Source organism: Branchiostoma floridae, chromosome 2, assembly GCF_000003815.2.
Source record: "Branchiostoma floridae strain S238N-H82 chromosome 2, Bfl_VNyyK, whole genome shotgun sequence".
In the NCBI taxonomy this organism is placed as follows: Eukaryota; Metazoa; Chordata; class Leptocardii; order Amphioxiformes; family Branchiostomatidae; genus Branchiostoma; species Branchiostoma floridae.
This window is the reverse complement of record NC_049980.1, coordinates 216,736-231,441: the sequence shown is the minus strand read 5'-3', so window position 1 is coordinate 231,441 and position 14,706 is coordinate 216,736. Positions and strand designations below refer to the sequence as shown.

Sequence of the window (14,706 nt, the reverse complement as noted above, 5' to 3'; positions counted from 1 at the left end):
CGTGAACAGTTATTTGTAAAATCTGCTTCTACTGTGTTGCCAGAGTGATGACCTGTAGAACTTTACCCTTTCAGGAGGTGCTGACCTGGGGTTGCTGACCGGATGGTCATCTCCATCAACACCTGCAGCCCCTAAGGTTTCTCTGGCGTCTTGAATTTATCTTTAAGACACTTAGATCTTCTCATCTATTAGAAGTAAGTATCATATAGTGGTTGTTGTTTCTATTTATCTTGAAAGACATTTTAACAATGTGAAAAATAATGGACAGTCTCTTTCAAAGCTGGTTCCCGTAAAAAAAATAGAGTTTATTATTACAATTAACTTAATCATGGGTAGTTTCACTTAACAATAAATACATGTAATATTATAAACTATTGTCCTGGGAAGTAAGGGGCAATACCAGATTCAGATTGAGCCAGAAATGAGCAAAGAAAGCTGACGAGTGCTGACTGGTTGAGCCAAGAATGAGCAAAGAAATCTGACCAGTGCTGATGGTGATTTAGACTTTTTTACCTTTTAGTCATTTATTCTACGTTTACCAGAGTGTCTTTGCAGAATTCATAGTCTGTATAGACTGAATGACACACACACACCAGAATGACACACACACACACAGCAGAGTAGCCTCTGAAATTTGAAATCATGTACAATAATCAAGATTCACCAAAAAGGTATTTCCAGTGGTCACGCCTGCTGGTGACTAAGCTTGCGTCAAGTTCAACCCAATTGCGACCAACTTGCGCCGGTTAGCAAATGTATTTCGCAAACAGGCGCGGACCAGTGAGATAACCAAAATAGTGGTAGAAGTAACCTGTATTTACTTTAAAGGTCATTCTAATAATAATACTGAATAGATGTACTATACGTATGCGGAATGCCTGAATTGCTTGAAAGTGTTTCAACTGAAAATGTTACAAAAACGTGGAAAAGTTCAGGCAGCAGGCTGCTATGTAACGTTGAAGAGAAAGTAAATAAAATGAAATAAAGAATGTTTTGTGTGTTGGAGTACAGGGGATTAGATTCCTTAAAAGAAGAGGACTAAAATCGACCTCGTTATTTTATACTTTCTCTCATTTGGAGGATGACATTTAATCTGTGCTGTCCAACATCACTTGGCGCACCAAATAATACAGTCTTCAAATTAAAACAGCAAACATTCATACTATTATGCAGCCATCTTGGTGACCTTCGACCTCTCTTTTATAAGAACGCAACAAAATGCAAGGACCATAAAGCTTTACAAATAAATCATTTGTGAAAGAACAGTCAAACGTAAAAGTAAGTAAAAATATTTACAAAGCTTTACTTATTTATACATAATCATATACTTTTAAGATACTAGTTACAATTCAATAGATACGGCAAGTTTGCATATATATAGTCTCCAAGTATATGTACGCCTTGGTTTGGTTTGGAATTTACTTGTGAAACACTATTCCCCTTTCTATGTCGTGTGGTTGAGTTTTAACATCGATGACCGTTGGGCGACGATGTTTCCCGAGGAACCCCTTCAGACGCTGCCACAGGTACTCCCACACCTCCAGGAGGGTCAGCAGGCTGGCTCCTATAAACAGGCCCATCATTCCTCCTATGTTACCTGTGTCGGATGGGGAGGGGGGCGTACACATCAGTGAGTATATGTTTTTTGGCGACGCCTCTGGGGCGGAGACATTTTCTACAGTATTACGATCGCTTTAAAGGAATATATTAAAGATGAAGCATTAGTACTAGTAATACTTGTGAGTGTAAAGGTGGACTCTCATTGCACTTGGGGCACCAGTGCGGCACTGCGGGGTTCGTAGATGACTCAACGAATATCAGAGATAAAGAACGAATTTTCTTACGTTTTGTGTATTTTGTTGTCTTCAAAGACAAAGTCATACTTTGTTTGCGTATGAAGCAATGTCTAAATTATTCAAAATCACAAAAACAATAAAACAGTGCCAAGCGCAGTGAAGGAACCTCGCAGTGCCTCAACGGTGACCCAAGTGCAGTGAGATTTCACCTAAAGGTACTACTACTAATGAAAACTGACCTACAAGAGAGTATCACAGGAATAAAAGAACATGAGTAAAGCTAGGACTGATCAACTTCTGAACAGACAGCAGTTCACATTGTAGTACAGACATTTGAGTAATGAGGCTGTCGATACACGCTCGAGGTACATACTAGAACATGGGACCTTCCGAAAGAAAGCTTCAACTAGGATGCACCTGTCTGCTTCAAAACGGTGTTCACAAGGGTTGGGTACCGGTAACATAAAATTCAGGTCCGTTTCAGGTCCAGAGGATCAGGTCCAGGTTTACGCCTGAACCTGGACCTCATTCATTGTGTGAGAACTTGTGAATGGGCGATACTCAAAACATTGGTCCATTTCGTAACAGAGAAATATGTTTTGTAGAGTATTCGAATTTGAAATCCTACAAGGCTAACTGCCTCTGTACTATTGAATGTAAAACTTGGTAGAAATGACTATAGACTCCACTCTACTTCTCTCTTATTTTCTTCGACCGGTAAGCCTCGACACGTGTGAATGCCTGATTATATAATCTGTTCATTTTTCAAGAGGTCCAACATCCGGTCCACCGAATTTTTTCAGGTTCGGTTTTTCAGGACCGGTCCAATAAGAACAAACAGTTTTGTAGCGGCACGCTGTACCGGTACCCACCCCTAGTGTCCACAGAAATGTTCGCGGTAATTTTGATTCCGCGGTTTTCGCGGTGGCCTCTTCACCGCAAACTCAAAGCCACAGCGAACATTTTCCATTGTAGTATTTGAGTACAACTATGGTGCGACAGCGAACTTGAAACCACCGCAAACATTCCACTTTCCCGCTAACGCGAAAGTAAATCTCCGCGAACTTAAATGCATTACAGTGTTGGAACAAGGATTGGCCGACATTTATCTTGATACACGTACTTAGTAGTTTTTTTTTTTCAATAAGGAAGTTGATGGCACGTATCAGATGACGTGCATCTATTAAGGAATTTACAACTCACTCCCTTTTTACTTACTTGCAAGTTGTCCTCCGTCCATTGCTTTCAGTTCTGTGATTTTCTGGTAGTTCAGTTTCTCATAGAAGACGCTGAACACGACGCCGTTTGCTCTACAGGAAGAAAAATACTACGAGATTATGCTTCAATTCATCAAGTTTTAATTATTTCTTGCACACATTTGCACTTTAACCGAAAAAGACATCGACAAAATATGGTGATCATTGGATTGCTCGTGCCACAACTCCTTGGATGTCTAATTCACCTAATGTAAGCTTCCTTTTATGGAGAACGTCTTTTTCTCGACATCTTTCGGTTGCATTTTCTATATCTACTCAACATAAAAGGGCTCTAACAAAGTTCCACACAGGTGTACGTCATCAACATATGCCCTTCGCATATATCAATGACGCTATGATAACTCCTTCACAAAATCTTCAAATTGCTTAATCTGAGACGTCTGATCGTTTCCAACATCATGTCCAGTTGCATTGCTTGTTCAGCAACTTCTTGCCTGTGTTTCTAAATACCCCATTCTTTCAACAACACAATAGTTTACATACATATAGTTTATTCAACTAATAAGTGGAACTAGCGCTACCAAATTAAAACAGGACAATAACATGGGGTGAGCAAACTCACGTTATGTAGTCTGCGTCCATGCCCCAGTACGGTGCAAGGTAGGTCCGGGTGTGTCTGTTCGGCCATCCTGCGTACGACACAGACGTGCTGTATGACGTCATACTGCAGGGTACGGGACAGTCACACTTCAGCTCACCTCTGATCACCTGATCTAAAACAATAAAAAAAACGTCGGACGACATACGAGTTTTAATTTCACCAGTTATGCCGGTGTTCTACACATGCACAAATAAACTACCAAAAACGAAACGAATGTAATGAATGAAAATGTAAAACATGTAATGAATGAAAACATCTACTCTAGTTATGAGCCTTGACGAGGGGGAAATACGAACTTAGTCACGTTTGGGACCGCTTTATCGCAGAAGCGCCACCTTGTGGCGAGGAGCAGTCGTAGATTATATTACGACCCCGATGAAGGGGGCAAACAAAGTGCTAAAATGATTGCAGATAATAATTTAGTGACCTGTAGTACCGAATACTGTTCGCCTTTGGCCTTTGGCCGATGTGGAAGGCAAAGTATCTGTAAGCTATTAAACACTCACCTAATACATCGTTGACACATGTGAACATGGTAGTCGGGTCACATGTTGGTGCCGTTCCTATTTGGGCAGATAGGATAGATAAACCTTAGGATTGTTAAATTTCAATCTTCTTGCCTTGGAGGCTGGTATCACCATTGCTACGTCGATCAAACTATGATTAAAAATATACATAAAAGTTTCGATGCAGAACCACACGCGGACCCGCACATGGAATGTGACCTAGACAACTTCTATCTCTTCTACGAAAATTGTATCACACGGCTGTTTCAGTCCACATGCGATACACAGAATAAAGTTTGGAGATAGCACACTGAAAATCTCATCACTGCGTCGTTAGATTCATATGAACGAGCATCACGGCAACCATAATTATTCTTTTCATTATACTCTACTGCCATAATGTTGTCAATCAAACTTGTCTCAGCATTAGAGAGAACACTACACTGGACTGACCAGTCGTCATTGACGTGTCACACTGCAGAGTGTGTGGTAACGTATACAGTACACGGTCCAACTTTGTAACTTTGTATTATTGTACACGCCTGATAATTGCTCGAAATACGCTGGCAAATTGGGTGTGCAATTACAAAGCTTTTACTGCACCTGGTAAGTTGTAGGGCCGACAGCTGCAGTTGCTGACCACGTGTTTACTCCTGCACTCCAGATAGCAGCCGTTCAACGTGTAGGTGTCGTAATACTCCAGCTGTCGGTCGTCGCAGACCCCCCACGGTGGCACGTGGTTCTCGTACTGGGGAGGGGAAAATATTGAATTGTGTTAATAGATAAGAAGCTACTTCAGTATTGCATTCCCTGCAGTCTAACTGATTGCAGTCTCACAATTTGGCTCCTGGCTCCAAATGAGTTGGTTAAGGCATCTCGGCTGCAGGTAGACTTTTTGGCGACGCCTCAGGGGCTAGCCTAATATTATAGAGAGCGTTTGTTTTGACAAGAATTCCCCAAATTCCACAGTCATATCAGGAATTCCTCCCCATGCCTGTGTAGTTGCATCATCCCTTTAGGGCCATACATATAGCTTTCTGAAAGGATAGAACACAAAAACAACTCACCTTCAATAACAATCATTAATACCTATAAACAATAAAACCGTCGCCATGGCAATAGTTTTTAATGCCACACTCATCTGAACTTCAGGACTCACCAGTATCTGCTTGACGGAAACGAGAGCGTGGTTGCCCGGCGCGAGGGCGATGCCCTGGGTGTCCATCATGGGAGGTTCCCTCGGATCGTGCACCAGGAGCTTCAGTCCCACCTCAGCATTCCCACTAGCGGTATACGTTTCAGTGTACTCATCCTATTGAAGCAAGTGCCATTTATTGCATAATAACAATGGAGGGTTCATATCAGGTGACAGTAGATGCACAGTAATCTCCAAGTAGATCCTACAGTAGCATAGGATAGTATCAAAAGCTGGCAGAGGAGTGGAGCCGACTTAGGGGTGTGTTTTGCTACATGGCAAATGCACACCTTTTGGCTGACTACACTCCTTGGCCAGTTTGGTATGCCATCTTATGCCATCGTAGGAGCTGCTTGGAGATTAGATTCACAGTAACAAAAATAGACTGCCAGCTCCTTTTGTCTTTTTCGTTTGTCTACTCCCATGCCCTAACTAGCAAATCCTATCTTATGATTAGTATTACTCGCCCATATTTGGTTACCTGCAAGGCTTTCTGAACAATTGTTTGTGTTGATGTAAAGTTGCCCGATACAATATATTCAATAGCAGACTCCTCAATACCCTTCCCATTAGCCATGTTTATTATCTTATAAACCGCCATCTAAGTAGCTTGTACTACTTTAAAATCAGGTACATGAATTGTGACCTAGAAAACTTGTTTTACTCTCAACTAAGATTGCATCACTCCGCGTTCAGCTCATATCATAAAACAAGTAGAATAGGGTTTGGAGTCAGCTCACTCAGATCCCTTCATTTCGTCGTTGAATGTAAGTGAGCATCTGGACATCAGAAAACAGCCATATGCGAATACGTTAGAATACCTATGACCACTCACCACTTTAAGGTCGATGAACGCCATGAATCCTTGGCTGGAACCCTGCATGGACTGTTTTAGCGGGTTGTCGGCATCAGCGTTAAAGGTATAGCAGTTTCCGTAGTGGCCGAATGAATGGGTGAAGTTCTGGTGGGACAGACATTGATTGACAGAGCTGTATTTGCTCGCTAGCAAATAGGCATTCCTAGTTTTACTGTAGGATCTGACCCGACTCTACAAAATCCACGTGACCGTTAGTCTCTACCATAAACTGGGTAATATACAGTCATAAGCTATTGTGAATTGTGATTATGACTACAGCGGAGTAAAAGGTTTTAAACCTATCCAGACTGGAGGAGGGGGGCTAAAATTGCCTGCGCCAGCTTTGGCCTCCTATAGCTCCCAAACAGCTTGTGATAGAACAACCAAACTTTGTGAGTTTTCCTAAAATATTTTTGGCAACAATTTTCCAAATAAATTGGCTAAGTTTGTGATTTTCTGAAAGGCAAATTTTACAAAAATTCCTAATTTTGGTTTAAACAATGGGATTTTAAGATTTTCTTGCTAAACTAAACTCCTTTTCATATATCTTTAATATGGAACACATCTTAGTTGAACATTTATAATTAAATATTGATAAATTATGCTTATGTAATCGGTCAAAATCCCGCCATGCCCCCGACGTACGTTTTGCCCTTTACACGACCTTCCGGCCAGGTGTAAAAATTTATACTTGACTTCGGTCGGAGAGGTAAAAGAAAAGACTACCTTTCTGTCTGTCTGTACTGTGTATATGTGGCACTGTTGATATAAGTTAACTTGAGTGCAGTGCCACATTGTCCTCGTCTGTCCAAAAAGCAATTAGAAAGAAATTGTATGAACTTACCCGTTCGGTACAGTGGACCCCCTTCCAAATGCATAGAGGCATGCGATTCCAGTGGATGTCAAAGCCTTTTTGCAACAGGAGATCCTCAACATTCATGCCCTGTTTTGTAACAAAGTTAAAGATACACAAAATGGTCCCGTTTGTGAAAGACACATATAGTGGGTCTACATATCGAAAGTTTTGGGACATTCAAAATACCTCATCATCGTAACACGGTTGTTGCAATACTTACTTACTTAATATATATATAATACTCAAGCTTTTCACTCTTTACAATAGGGTAAATCGTGAAGGGGCCATTGCAAAAACAAGTTTGTCATAAAACTGTACACAGTAAACAAACACATACTTGGTATCTGCAAAAATCGGTTTCAGGGCACCTTTGATCCCCTAATGACGTCACATATCCCAGCGTCCAGTGCGTGTCATGAAATTCCAATTCGACAAAGTCAACAATGTGGTTACCTATTCCTCTGTGTAAGATTGAATATAGGGACTCTAGATTGTTATCGTACTAAAGCAATTGAGTTTTTTATTCATTTACATTTACTGCATGTCGATCCCTACAAACACACACACACACACACACACACACACACACACACACACACACGAACACTTACCTCCGTGGTGGAATTGACGGTCTCATCAGGTATCGCACCACCGGCTATGATCGTGTCAACGTCAAGTTGAACTGCGTACAGGAACATCGACAGGTAGACGAAGTCAATAATCTTCAGCTTACCTTCGTCAAATCTGCAAAAATGTAAATGCAAATACCACGTATGAAAATTATGTCTGTATGTGTGTGTGTGTGTGTGCGTGCGTTTGTGTTTATGTGTCTGTGTGTGTGTTCGTGCGTTTGTGTTTATTTGTCTCTGTGTGCGTATGTGTGTGTGTGTGTTTTTGCGTTTGTGTGCGTGTGCGTGTGCGCGCGCGTTTGTGTGTATGTGTTTGTATGTGTGTGTGTGTGTGTGTGTGTGTTTGTGTGTGTGTGTTTGTGTGCGTGTGTATGTGTGTGCGTCTGTGTGTGTGTGTAGTGTGTGTGTGTGTGTTTGTGCGTGTGTGTGTGTGTGCGTTTATGTGTATGTGTTTGTGTGTGTGTGTTTGTGTGTGTTTGGGTATATGTAAATGTAGGCGTGTGTATGTATGTGCATTTGTATGCTTGTGTTTTTGTATGCTGACATTTTGCGTGTATTTGTGTGTGTGCGTGTGTGTGCAAGCGTGTGTGTGTGTGTGTGTGTGTAAATAGTATATCACGTCTTGCCTGTATGCATAGAGATACATGGTCAGTCTGAGAATTCGTGCTGTATTTTACGCTTACCATATTTAATTAGTACAAAGTAGTATACCACGCTCATACAGTGAAAATATCATGATCTTTAAAACATAGAAGTAAGTACAGAAGTACAAAGCTGTACATGTCATCAACACCAAAGAACACCATACACTGAAAACGCTGTACGTATAACTTCACCTACTTGTTCATGTTGCAGACTGTGACCGCCGGAAAAATCACCTCATCGTCAAACTCCAACTTCGTATCTGTGATGGTGTTGTAGCTGAAGTAGTCGATAATCCTGGGCAGTGCGAAGAAAACAAAAAGCTATAAACTTATCGCAGAGATCGATGCGCAGGACTCGCAGATTGGAATTTTTGGCGATGCCTCAGTGGCTAGCTAGCTGAGGCGTTATGCTTCCGTTTGACAAGAATTCCCCCAATCCCGCAGGCATGTCAGGAATTTTCCCCGCCTGCGTAGTTGCATCATCCCTTTATTTTTAGTGTTTCTGTTTTCACTTTATTGCAAACCAAGTAAACAAGAGTTCGGAAACCTCATACCTCCATGAAATATTTTAATTATGTTAATGACTTTGACATCTGCATTATTTATGCTTGGCTATGTACACCTTTAGCTAACTTGCAGAGGTCACAATATTGGCAATCCAAGAACGTAATACATGTGCTTGGAAGTATTTGGACACTTTCACATTAATTATGCAAATTAGGGACTTATTTGCATAATTGGAATCTGCTAATCTTCTACCTGCCACAAACTACGTATGTTACATGTACTTGAGTCCTATAATGGAAAATACTGTTAATGTAGATTTTCCTCATTAAGTATGCAAATTAAGTCAAAATTTGCATAATTTGCACTTCATTATGTACATCTCTGCCAAAGATACCTGCCTGCTAAATATCACGGAAATCCATTGTTCTTTTGTTCCGTTATGCTCCTTGGAAGATTTTGACCAGAATGCCCCTGCAGTTCCAGAGCAAGCCGCTAGGGGGCCCAAACATACATCACTTTTTCACATCACAAGCTGCCACCAAAAAATCAAGACCAAAGCATGTCCAGGTCAAAAGATACAAGAAATCGAAGTTCTGCTGCAGTACCAAGGTCACATACCAGAGGGCCCAAGATTGACTTTGACCTTCGTCTTCCCAACACCTACCCACATACCAAATATCATTACAATCCATCCAGAGGTTCTAAAGTTATGCTGGCCACAAATATGCGGAAACACAAACACACACACACAGGGAGACAGACAGACACGCCAAAAACTATACCTCCATTTTTCATGGAGGTAATTACCTCATGGCGTAACACACCAGGTTTGTACTGGACAGTACTAGCTGCATATCCTATCAAATTTGTTATGATCTACTCATACAAGGAACCAGCCCTAACTCTTTTTTATAAGTTCAATTGGTTCTGTAACGTACTGGTGGTGTGGCTTTCGTCAAGGACCGCTATTTGTTTAATGTTCTATCGGAGGAATGTCCCTAACCGAAGCTATGTACTCATATTTACCTGAGTGAATTAATGGAATTCTCTTGCGCGGAAGAATGTGGTCATCGAACAAAAAAAACGACGTATTCGGCCGCAATCTTTACCTACCTACTAGAAAGTAAAAACAATGTCAATACGGAACTCATACGGACTTGCATATACGCAAATGTGTGCAAACCTATTAACACAGATTCCCATAATTAGTCAATAATAATCATAAATGTCGATGAAAACTTACATAGTGCTGAACATGTAGGCGAACCCGCTGTAGGAAGAAAGAATGGCGAGAACCCACAGGACCCGGAAGTAACCGCTGGGGGCGATCACAATCTATGGGAGAGATGGAACAACAGGTGGTAAAGACAAATTATGCAAAATGTTGATACATTAAAGACAATATCTGCTTCAATACGATGATGTACTTCGACTTCGAGTTTTCAATTTTCGCCCGTTTCAAAAAACAGTACAGTATATCTTTCAAAGAAGCTAAATGATTGTTTACACCGTCTATACTATTACAGGCTCTCGTTCTTTATTTTGACCATCAAAGAGTGGAATGAACTTGAGCCTAGTGTGGCGGAGGCAGGGTATTTCTCTCAGTTCAAAACTGAGCTGGGGAGGGCCCTGCTGCATTGAGTCGCCCCTACACGTCCATGTGTATTTGTAAAAACCACTAACCCATTTTAGTCACTTGTCTTTTCCTTTACACCCACAAATCAGTTGCCTATGTTCCTTATTGTTTACCTTTATTTTCTCTATGTTTGCTTGTCATTATTACTTGTTACTAGCACCATGCGCACTGCTAGTAATCCCTGTTGCAGGGACTCAGCGGTGACAAAAGAAGAAAGCATATTCCATGCCATACCATCTTCAGTGTGTTTTGTCATTTTATGTTTTTCTTACACGCCCCCATTAGTTGTAGGGTGCCCAGAGAATGTTATCCATATAATCCGCTCATTATGCCCTTCAGTGAAACGCGTAATATTCTAGCTTAAGGAATGTTGTTTTACCAGATACTATTAGTCCAACCCCCATACACAAACACGATTTTAAAAACACATGTGAACTCCTATGGAAAATCTGACACATTGTGTACATTACGTAAAAAAAACTGCCTCGTTCAATGTGATTTCTTTTGTCACTAGGTGTTTCATTCGAACGGATAGAGCAGGCAGCGTAATTGACAAAAATCAAGGCTTCCCATCTTGTAGCCGATTACAAACGCAAATAAAAAATACTTTTCGGGGAATTAGTTTGCGAAATAAAACAATTTTTCATATTAGAAACAAACCCAACACCTACCCTGTTGAGTCCGTGTAGACTTGTGTTACCGGCGAACTCTTTCTCAGGGGACTCTTTCTCCTCCTCCGGCGACATGGCGGAAGGTTACAGCTAAAACAGGAGCTGTGAAGCGCACTGGAAAGAAACTGTTCCAAAATGAGAGCAAATTTGTTGATCGTGTCGAGTTGAACTTCTGTCCAAAAATACCACCAGAATATCCTTTGTCTGTTAATACTGATACATTAAACGCTGCAAAAAATTGATACATTAACACAGTGCCTTCTACGCCAAGACAACTTATGCCACTGTCACCTTTTAACTCTCCATTAAATGGTATCCTGCGGGTCATCACTAGTGTTTACACTAATGTCGTTGCCATCGCAACGTGTTCAACACAATGCACAGCTATTGAAATGGTATCCTCAGGACTTTGTTTATCTTACTGTCAAAAGAATTAAACTCACACAGTACCGTAATTCACAACACAATACACAGCTACTGGAATGGTATCCCCATGAATTTTTTCATCTTACTGTTAAAAGGGTCATTCACAAAGTAATTCACAACACTGTACACAGATACTGGAATGGTATCCTCATGACTTTATCTATCTTACTGTCAAAAGGATGATTCACACTTGTTCAAAATCGATCTTACTATAAATAGGTTGTCAAGTATGCAGCAGTAAAATATCTTTTTTTTTTATTAGGAAATATTCCTTTGCCGTGTACCCGGTACAAATCTAACCTCCCTTGTTGTTGAGTCGATTTTTGTTGTCAGTCATTCTTTCTGAAACCTGACTACAAAACGAATGGCCTATTGTGTCCTAAGGCTTCCTTACGTTATCCTTTCTAATACATTCTATATAGTCTACAAGTGCGCTACTTAAAATTAAGTAGGAAAGGGCGTATCTCACTGCACTTGGGGCACCGGTGCGGCACTGCGGGGTAAGTTCACTGCGGCACTGTTGTGTTAATTTCGCCGATTGTTTTAAAATTCAGATATTGCGTGATATCTAAAATTATAAAGCGTGACTTAGAAGACAACAAAATACTCAGAACGTAAGGAAATTGGTTCTTTATCCCTAAAATACGTTGAGTAATATCTTTCGAACTCCACAGTGTCGCACCAGTACCCCAAGTGCAGTGAGATACCACCTTAAAGAAGAACTCATGGCGACCGCCCCCTTACCTTTCGCTACTTGAAGCGCTTCATGGGGTTAATTTGATAGGTAAGCCATTGAGCAAATCAACTATGGTTGTGTTTAGTAAACAGCCTATGTTTGCAAATGTTGCTTACCTTGTAATGGTGAACTGTCTTCCCGTGTTGTCAGTCGTACCATAATGAAATAGCTCTTTCGAGACCCTGTCAACGTACGGTCTGGTGTGAACTTAACGCCTCGAGTCGATATAGATTAGCCGAAGGTTATTATAGTCACTCTTACCTGCACCTTTTCTCCCGTACATGTTGTGATTGAAAGAACCTGTCAGGAAGAACGTCGGAGTTACTAGACAGATGCCCTACATACAGGACGATTAAGCGAAAGGCGACAGTAATAAGACCTAGGAAAAATGTTGTGCGTCCGGTTACCCGACCGACCGTACTGGAAAAACTAGCTAGTGGGTTGTTGGAGGGGGGTGGGGGCTTAAAAACGTTGTAGAATCATTTCCGACATATTCTTCTCGTTTGAAAACGTGAGATAACCGACCCACTGAACATAGGTCGTCTATGTGTTAATACGACGTCGACGCATAGAAGTACAACTGAAATATGATGTCAAAAATGCCAATGTCTTGACGCAGTTCAGTTTTGCATTGTCAATTTGTATTTGAACACTTAGGTCGCATGGATTCCCTTTGGAATTTTTATCACACAGATATCAAATAAAAATGTTATATCTCATCATAAATGCATCATGACAATATGTACTTTAGAGCAGGATACTAACAAACTGAACAAAAATCATATCGTTTACTAGACATATCGATGTAGTTAAAGATTATTCAAAATAATAGTTCAATAGCTCAAGCAGCCGGGTATGATTTTAAAATGTGTATCCATTTCTTGGGCAACTATGATTATAGGTACTTGATATGTTTAGTAAATCATGTATTTTGTTTCTAATCATTTTACATCGTTAAACACTATTTGTCTTGCCCTGAAATCTGGAAGCAAAGGGAAACCCACTCCGATCGTCCCAATTTTTGTTTTCTTCATTTTTCCTAGGCTTTACTTGACTCGTACGCGTTGTGATCAGAAGAACGGGGGACGACAAAAGGCGGGAGTTGATAGACAAAGACTGTCTTACCTGGTGGGTCAGACGGTGACGGCAAAAATGTGACTTTAAGTTACGTATACAGGTTCAGACACTGCTTCCCTTACCTATGCGTCTTAAGGAACTCTTGTTGTGGCAGAACAGGTGAAGACGAACGTGAAAGACGTCAGGTAAAAACTGCCCTACAGGACGTAAAAATCAATGACGTCAACAGGTCTCGGATGTCGGGATCGTCCTACATTGTTCGACTTCCGTTGGGGAATATTTTTTGCGGCGCCTTTACAGGTAGTAGATTTGAGGGAAAATATTTCTGAGTGTAAACTGGACAAATATATCGGTACGACAGACTCCTAACTTGTAGACAGTGTTGAAGCTCTTTTAAAAAACGGCAAATATGACCCACGCTTCTTATGAATGTTTGACCAACTGTTACTGCTGTATTGTGTTGCGCATTGTATTGTATTGTACCGTATTGTATTATGTCCAAAATCTGGGACACTATGTCCCCCTGCATAGTATTACTAAAACTCGTTTTTACATCTAAATGAACTATTCATAAGGCCGTATTGATTCAATGATAATGATGATAAAATTCCTCAGAAAATTCACGTTATATATTTCGCAGCTGCTTTGTACAGTTCGCAGTATGGTTTAAAGCTTGCGGGGTCACACCTGCGTATATATCTACGTCCGTACACATTTACCTCCACCAGGCTCCACAGTTCGTTGGAAAAATAATAGAAATTGGACAAACGTAAACAGGTAACATGTCAGACGAGTTAGCTGGGTCGCTAACCATACTTCTCGGTCAGCTAACTCATCTGGCATGTTATGTATCTATATTTGTCCAATTTGTAGTATTTTCCCCGTGACCTGTACATGTGGAGCCTGATAGAGACTATGAGCTTCATCACATACGCACCTCAAACGGGCTTGAATATATACGCATGTGTGACCCCACTTTTAGGGTTTGGGATGGATGTCAGTCATGAACGCAAATGAAAATTGAAAAAGAAAAAACTGGCATTTGAATGTTAGAAGACAAGCTAACTCTGGCACGAGCCCCGGTCATGTGCGGACGGACCACAGATTGACTGGAACGGTCCAGTCGGGGATAACGCCCTTCACTGACACGGGTATAAACCGCTCCGTTCCAACTGTTTACTGTATACAACCGACTTTAAAAGAAAGCTAGAACCTAAAACCTCCCCAAAATGGACACACCCTGATTCTATTCTTTACAGCTACGCTGTAATGTCTTATCAATGCTTAGAAACT

At 40.9% G+C, this 14,706-nt stretch overlaps 1 protein-coding gene across 2 annotated transcripts; it reads right to left on the bottom strand.

The window, feature by feature from the left end:
* Positions 1–269: 269 nt before the first annotated feature.
* On the bottom strand, positions 270–13,472 carry LOC118406173 (acid-sensing ion channel 1C-like). 2 transcript variants are annotated; one of them, XM_035806061.1, is made up of 13 exons: positions 12,598–13,472; positions 11,175–11,299; positions 10,111–10,202; positions 8,557–8,655; positions 7,699–7,831; positions 7,076–7,174; positions 6,211–6,336; positions 5,340–5,492; positions 4,784–4,928; positions 4,181–4,237; positions 3,636–3,786; positions 3,015–3,106; positions 270–1,597 (listed from the first exon to the last, which is right to left on the bottom strand). In XM_035806061.1, the coding sequence occupies exons 2-13, from the start codon at positions 11,247–11,249 to the stop codon at positions 1,419–1,421; spliced, it is 1,401 nt and encodes a 466-aa protein (XP_035661954.1). In that variant the 5' UTR covers positions 11,250–11,299; positions 12,598–13,472; the 3' UTR covers positions 270–1,418. The 2 variants fall into 2 exon arrangements, with proteins under 2 accessions (XP_035661954.1, XP_035661961.1); XM_035806068.1 differs by having other exon boundaries at positions 11,175–11,288.
* Positions 13,473–14,706: the final 1,234 nt, after the last annotated feature.